The 7,906-nt window shown below is 47.9% G+C and overlaps 1 protein-coding gene across 1 annotated transcript in view; it reads left to right on the forward strand.

Moving 5' to 3' along the window:
- PRKCH (protein kinase C eta) overlaps nt 1-5,657 on the forward strand; it is a gene marked incomplete at its 5' end in the record, with an annotated part of 114,713 nt that extends 109,056 nt beyond the window's left edge. Inside the window, 2 exons of the mRNA XM_083862663.1 lie at nt 3,169-3,312; nt 4,673-5,657. Coding sequence (XP_083718789.1) covers nt 3,169-3,312; nt 4,673-4,819 — 291 coding nt within the window. The 3' untranslated portion in view covers nt 4,820-5,657. The remainder of the gene's footprint in view (nt 1-3,168; nt 3,313-4,672) is intronic.
- Between the last annotated feature and the right edge of the window lie 2,249 nt (nt 5,658-7,906).

The following is a 7,906-nucleotide window of genomic DNA, read 5'->3' on the forward strand; positions in this document are numbered from 1 at the left end:
CCAGCTTGTGGTTTTCCATCACAGCCCTTGGGTGCAGAGATGTGTGTGCATGCACAGGCTGGGTAGTCTGGCAGGTGCTGCACTGCCCAGAGCACAGGGCTGTGCTTCACATGCCACGTTGCTCAGAGCCCCATCCAACCTGACCTTGGGTTCTTCCAGGGATGAGACATTTTCTGGGCAACCTGTGCCATATTTTGCTGAACCAGACCAATGTGAGTTTGATTGCCATGAAAGGGGAGCCTCTTCACATTGTGATCATACTCTTGGTAGAGTTCATGGTCTGTAATTCACTTTCAAGGTCCTGCTAGCCTGTGTTGGATGCTTCCAGTACCCGGGAAAGAGGCTTAGAGAGTCCTCTTCAGAGTGATTTTTTTATGCTATGGGGTGACTGCAGCCCCTTGTGCTTCACAGCCCTGTTTTTACAGAGCCACAGAGGCCACAGCACTGAGCACAGGTCAGTTCATTCCTGATGGAGGCAAGGAATAATTCAGAGGGGTTTTGTGGAAGCCTGGCATTGGTTTTAGGAGCCAACCAGGGTAATGTGCTCCAGCAGTGGATGAATTTGAATCCTTCACTCTTTTCCTGCCTCCTTTAGGTACCCATTGTGGGGTGGATGGTGCCTGGAGTTACCCAGCTGAGATTTCCCAATCTCTGGGTCCAGTGGACAAACTGGGGCTGGCCACTCAAATTCGAACAGTTTTGGTTTGAATGTTGTTTTACTTTCTCAGACCTCAAAACATCCCACCTTAAGGGGTGGCCTTTGCCTAATCCTCATTGTCCTAACAAAAAGGGTGTTTTAAGCAGCCAGGAATGAATTTATGTTGGCTCTTCACTTGTTCCATTGGGTCCCTTTGCTTGGTGCAGTTTTGGCATCACATGGAATACATCAAACAAATAGGAATGTAAACACACTTTTGTATCCCGGGGCTCTGAACTGGTCTGGAAATGGGCAGTTGGGTTCGGATTTTGGTCTTATATGGTTGGGCATGAATAGGAACCCAAGAAAAGCGTGTTGCCAGTCCTTTTCAGAGTTTATTTACTTTTCTGATTATTTTTGCCCTTTCCACACTTAACAGAAGGTTCCTGGTGTAGTGGAGGTGGTGGTAGGGCAGGGGCCAGGAGACATGTGATGTTTTCCCAGATCTTTTTTCCATTTTTTTTTCTTGTTTTTTTGGAATGTTTTGGTCTATACCATTCCCAGCACCAGCAAGCTCTGGTCTTGTTTGAGCTTTCTAGGTGTTCCAGCAATGCAAATGAGAACTAGTGAACTGCAGATACCCATCTGTGGGGACAAAGAATGAATTTCTAGAGAAAGACTGGGCTGCCAGGAGGTTTCTGGTCTGTTTTGCAAAACAAAAAAGCTGAGTTCAAGACTTGCAAAGGCTTGTCTGAACCAGGTCTCTCAGAGATTTTGGCTTGACCCATTTCTTGTTTGGAAATCAAGCTGTTTCTGGGGATATTGCTATTCCACAGAAATGTTGGGAAAGAAATTGTGTTGAACTTCTGCTGGTAGAAAGGGAGAAGAACGGGCTGGAAGGGTTGGGGATACACAGAAGTTCTGCTGGTCCTTGGGCCTGACCCTGGAAATGCTGCATCACCAGAGGCTGAAGAGTCCAGAGGAGCATGAGAAGAGCCCAACTGCAGCAGCCACCTCAGCTTTGTCCCTGTCCTGGTGACTCCTTGAACAAATCTTGGTGCACCTGGCAGCTCTTTCTGCTGGTGTTCTGGGTGGAATGCTGGAAAACAGTTCTGCTGTGGGGAGTCCTGTGGCAGCGCATCACCTCAAAGGGCTCAGGGTGGAGCTGGGGGAGTTTGTGCTGATGCCAGCCGAGTCTGGGGTCCTGCAAGGTGTCAGCTAAAGATGCCCCATCTGCTTTGTCCCTGTAGCCCCCTCAGAATGGGGTGTTGGGGAGAATTCTATGAATTGGGCAGTCATCTTTCTCCTCCCCGCCTTCTCTCTAGATGGGGAATAACTAGACCTTTTTATCCACTTGTCCTAGGAGAGTTTGTACCTTGTGAAAGTCTCCTGCAGTCAGAATGAAGTTGTTCTCTCCCCTTCTTTTCATTTCCCAATTGCTGAGATGCAGCAGACTTGGCCATTCTCGAAACAGTGACCGATTGTCTGGTTTGGCTGGTTCAGCTGTTTGCTAAACATAATGCTCTTTCATCTTCCAGGAAATCGTCTGGACACCTCCACTGGAGTGCAGCTTGCTTTATGCTGCTGTTTCAATAGGCAAATAAAAGCAGCTATTTTCCCAGTTCAAACATAACCTGATTTCTCCAGTGAATTGGAAATACTCGCGGGAAGGGGAAAGATTGTTTATTACTGAATTTTCAAGAACTGTAATCCTAAATTAACAAGCCAACCAGCTCTTTTCCTTCCTGGGGAAAGGATTCTCCTCCTCCCCTTTAGGAATATCCACAGCACTCACACTTCATCATTTTCATCAGGACCTGAAGGGCACCCACCAGGGCCCTCTCACACCATCTGTGTGATGTATGGCTTTCCTAATTGCTCCCTGGCAAGTCAGGGCGCTTTGGCTGAGCTTTGAGATTTCTTTTTGCTGGCAGCAGAATAAAAATGCTACAAAATGAAATCCTTTATTGGCGTTTCAGCAGCCAGAGGGGAGACGGTCACCTGTCTGCTCTCATCAGCTCAGGGTCAGAGGGCTCCAAAAGCCAGAGCCTTGCCCATTTTCTTCTGTTTCCTGAGATGACAGGAAGGAAAGCGTAGGCATCTGGCAGTGCTTCAGCAGGGAGAGGTTTAGGAAAAAGGCACAGCTCAGGACTGACTCCGGGCCAAAGCCTTGCTGGCTGCTGGGCAGCGTTTGAGAGCAAGCTGAGAAATTAATACAGAAACAAATAATGACCAAACACACTGGGCAATATTTGCAATATTGCAAATGATGCAATTCGGCTTTCTTACTGTGGTAATCAAGGATTTCACCAAAAACAAAAGGCCCAGGGAGAAACACACCCCAACTCCTTCCTCTGGGGAGCGAGTCAAGTCCCTTGCACGCGGTTCCATTACGAGGAACTCGAGAAGTCCAGCCAGCAAACCGGGTTCAACAGGAAAGCTGAGGACAAGCTTTTGTGTGGCTGCTAATGGGTGCCTCTCCCGTGGCCATGCCGGATGGGAGGGAACAAACAGCTCTTTCTGTTTTGCAGTTCATGACAAAGAACCCCACGATGCGGCTGGGCAGCCCCGGGCAGGGCGGCGAGGGCGCGATCCTGCGGCACCCCTACTTCAAGGAGCTGGACTGGGACCTGCTCAACCAGCGGCAGATGGAGCCCCCCTTCAGACCCCGCATTGTACGTGGGGAGGAGGGCTGGGGGAAGGGCATCACTCGGGGTTTTTTTGGCTCTAGAAGCAGGTTTATTCCCATGAAACAAGAGAGGTGAAGGATGGGAAGTGAAGCCTCTGAGCTTGGCTTGGCTGCTAGTTGGCCACCTAGTTAGCCACCTCTTTTACCCTCCAGGGTGGGTTTTCAAAGGTAGCTCAGGGAAAAGATGCAGGTTTGTAAAAGCGGCTGCAGCAGGTTAGGCACTCAAATATCCTTGGCTTGCCCCAAAGATAAAACAGGGTAAGTAATCCTCATCCTGCACATTCCACCTACCCCTCCACAGCAGGGCTGCCTTGTCTCTCTGATCAGCACCCAGCACAGTGAGTGCTTCTAATGGCAGAGAGGCTGCACAGGACACAGTGCTGGCCCTGCCCCAGTGGTGCCACACTGCCCTAAGGATGTTCTGTGAGGGAAGAGCACTGCTCTTCATGGGCAGCCTTTCCAGGGTTGTCGCTGTGGCTTCCTTGTCTTTCAAATTTCTGCCTGGGGTGGCTTGTCTCATGCTGTGGTCACTCTGCAAGCTCTCAGTGGCAATGGTCCACCCAGTCCTGCTCTCTGAACAGTGGGTGCAGGATCAGGTACTTGGAGAGGTGTGGCAGCTCAAAAGCAGAATCTTGAGTTGCCCCTTAGCCTAAATCAAAGGCTAAGGGAGGCTTCTCAGTCTGCCACAAGCTGGGCAGAATCTGGGAATGTTAAACTTCAATGTCAATAAAATTTATTGACCTCAATGTCAATAAAATATCTCGCTCTGGGTGCAGGAAAAACACGCGCCTCATGAAAATGTGCCACAAACCCAGTTTGTGTGTGTGCATTCTAAACAGCCCCACTCCGTGGCACACAGCAAAGAATCCAGCACCTGGAGGCCAGCCATTTGTCTTCCCACGGCCCAGTAATTCAGTATTGTGCAAGTTTAATGGCTGGCACTAAGAGGAGTGTCCTCCACCCCCTCCCCAAAACCCAGCTGAGGCACTCTGCAGATAAGGAGGGACTGTGTGGAGTCAGCCAGTTGTGAGCTCAGCTGAAAACTGCACAGGGTCTGTGCTGCCACTTGAGGGGAGGAACTGATTCATGTGCCCTGCCCTGCCATATCTGGCCAGGGAAACCCCCAGAGCTGCTGTCAGTTAAATTTGAGAGGGGTTTCCCTGTCAGAAACCTTCAGAGGCTGGGAAGGGCTTTGCTCTGTGTGAGACTCTGTGGGGGCAGCTGTTCTCAGTCAGCTCAGCCTGGGTTATGGAAGTGGTGGTTCAATGCACTCAGATGAAGAGCAAGGGTCAAGCAGACAATACATACTTTTGACCTGTCTTTCCTTTGTGTTTTCCATTTGACAGAAATCCAAAGACGACGTGAGCAACTTTGATCCGGATTTTATAAAAGAGGAGCCCATCCTGACCCCCATTGAAGAAGGGATCCTTCCAATGATAAACCAAGATGAATTTAGAAACTTTTCCTTCACCAGCCCAGAACTGCAGCAATAGCTGTGGCTCTGGAGAAAGGTTGCTGAGAGGACTGGGAGGAAATGAAATGAAAACCAAGTTTACCAGTAATTTCATTCTCAAGGAGTAGCAGTGCACTGACTTGCACAATACAGCAGCACCACTGTCAGTGTTACCTTAATGTGAAATTGAAACCTTCCTGTGTTTGCAGCTCTTGGATCAAATATTGACAGAGGTGGAACAAACATGATATTGTAAATAGCTGATGCAGACAGAGAGCATTGGATGCTGAGTTGGTTGGCTCAGCCTGAATGTCACCACTTGCAGTGGATTCGAGGAGTTGGCATGAGCATGAAACAAGTGTCTTGCAGCCCTGAGCCAAACAGACTTGTTGCGATGCTGATTGTTTGCAAGACTCTTTTGGAGTCCCAGCACTGTCCAGCGTTTTGGAGACGTGATCTGACATCCCATGGCCTGACTGAACCAGATGTTCCTACTGACTTTACCTGTTTCCTGCAGTATTTATTTCTTTACGAAGCACAAATGGCTCTCTTTGGCACTGTTTGGGTTCCCATGTGAAATATTTCATTGTGCTGACTAGCAGAAGGAAAAAAAAAACAAATGCCCTGTGCCCCACACAGATTCTTCCAAATCAAAGGGAAGTCATGTGCTCATAGTGTTTTACTCTTTGTGCGTGTTGAAAAGTTTTAGTGTTTGCATTCTGTGAAATGCCTTTTTACATCATGCATCTTCAATGCTCCTTTCTTTGCCTCCCAGCTGTTTTCAACTATAATGTAACTTGTTGTACTGTTTATTTAGGCCCTTTCTATTTAATTATGCTACACAGAACCCCTTTTGTGGGTTTAGTGCCTCATTAAAATTTTGATGGAAAGTGGTAGCACTTAAATTATTTGTAGCATTATTGCAATGGGAGCCACAGGACTGGGAAGCTGCTTGAAAGCAGAGTTGTCAACTAACAGGTAACACAAAAGGACGTCTTTTCTCCCATGAGAGTGATAAACCTTATCTAAAGATACAGAATGACTTGGTTTGGTTTGGATTTAAGAGCTCATTACTCACAGGGCACTTCTCATCAGTTGCATCCTCAAGCTTCTGCCAGAGGCAGACTGAGATGATTTTTCAGCGCAGATTTTAGAGCCCAGATGCTCTGGGAGATGGTTCTGTGCTTTTCCTGCTCTCCTGAAAGTTGGATGATTTTTCTGTCACACTTTGGCACACCTTTGCACTCCTTGCTGGGCTTGAAGCTGTATGACAGGTTTATAGCCTCTTCCTTGGGCAGATATGAATTCCTTTAGAAGGCAAAGGATTTCTAACCTCTTGCAAAACTGATGATGTTTATACAGGGCTCCTCACATGCTTTAACTTGAGAGAAGGGAGAGGGGCAGTTCTGCACAGACCTTGCCCCACTGCAGGTGTGGAGGTTGTGTTGGGGAGCAGGAGCCTTAGGCATGGGAATTACAGAGGTACAACCCCCATTACAGCACAGACCCCTGGTCTGTACGTGCTCTCCTACACTCACCTGCTGTCAAACCAAGCTAGAAAGAAGAAATCAAAGCTGAGATCTACATGCAAGAATAATTCCTTCCCACTCCAGTCCCCTCTACTCAACTGAGTCACTTCTACCTCTAAAGCATCTCTGAACTGTCTGACAGGTGGGCCAGAGGCTCAGTTACCCTTGGACCCTTCTTGGCTTTGTGCCTGTGTGTTCCACCAGTTCTCCCTCTTTCTTTCCTGTGTCTGCTCTTCCAATAAGCACAGCTTCACCCTCTGATCTCCCTTCCCTTCCATGGGCACCTTCTGGCCACATTGCAGCCCATCCCTTTGCTGGTGTGTAGGTACCCAGCTCCTCCAAAGCAGGGCAAGAGAGGAAGAATGACAAGTTCTGTTGTATAGGCAGGAGAAAAAGAGCAGATTTCCAGAAAAATGATCCAAGAACCATCCGGGTGGGCAGGCTGGCTGGAGTTGCTTTCCCATATAGGAAGAAGCACTACAGGGATGGATGGATTTGCATGAGGGGGCCACAGTGGCACCTTGTTCATGTGTGAATGACACGTGGTGTTCACCTGTCTGGTGCATATGGGACCCAAGGCAATTCCTTACTCCAATTCCTGCTCAGTTTCATGGGATTACAGCTGCAGCAGTGCTTGCTTGGCACGGTGTAAATGCAGCTAAGTTGGCCACCAAGAGTGGGAGCACCAAAACTGTCTGAATTTTGTTGGTGACTTTTTGACTCTCCCACTCTCAAGGATTGTGAGCAGCCTCTCCTTCCCTGGTGGTCAGTGCTGGAGAACAGTGAGTTATACACCTTTTTTTTTTTTTTTTTTTTTTTTTTTTTTTTTTTTTTTTTTTTGTCAACACAGTGCTATCACCCCAGGGTTTCATTGGTTGTGTTATTTGGGGCTCAGGAGACCTTATGATCCTGCTGGAGAAGCTACTGCCACAGTGTTGCCTTCAGCATCAAAATGTGATACCATTTCCATGACCCCAGGATCTGAGAGTTTACGTAGCTGACAGCATGAAGAATGTGCAGTAGTCACCTTTGGAGAGCTTTATTGGTGTGTCAATATTATATCATATCATGTTTCATATCAATGCCCACTAATCTGTGTCCTGAAAGCTTGGAGATGTAAGTTATCACTGGATAGGATTGTTGTGAACTGCAAACCAGAAAGCTTGTACATCTCTGGAGGATATAGGATGGTTTTTTGGGGAGCAGGAAAGCTCTCCCTGTGGCCAGCCAGTACCTGCTGTGGCCCAGGGTTTGTTGGCTTGATGGGGCAGGGTTCAAATAACAAAGGGAGTTTTTCTCCCAGCTTCACTTTTCATTGATTTAAAGTGGCATCAGGGTCTCTGCACCCTTCCATCACCCTTGGTGCAAATTCATGGGCAGATCTGTGATTGGATTTGAAAGCCTAAGGTTCTGCTATATAGGAATTTTCTTGATTTTCACAGTTTCCACCTGGATCCTGATTTATAATTTAGGGCAGCTCTTCCCCTCCACTGCCTGCCTGGAACTCATGTGTCTGTGTAATGCTCTCAGCCACTGGAGTCAGCAGATCCTGAGTCAGCCACATTTGGCCAAGATCCCTGAACTCTCCCATACTTTTT

Source organism: Zosterops lateralis, assembly GCF_965231275.1.
Source record: "Zosterops lateralis genome assembly, chromosome: 6".
NCBI lineage: Eukaryota > Metazoa > Chordata > Aves > Passeriformes > Zosteropidae > Zosterops > Zosterops lateralis.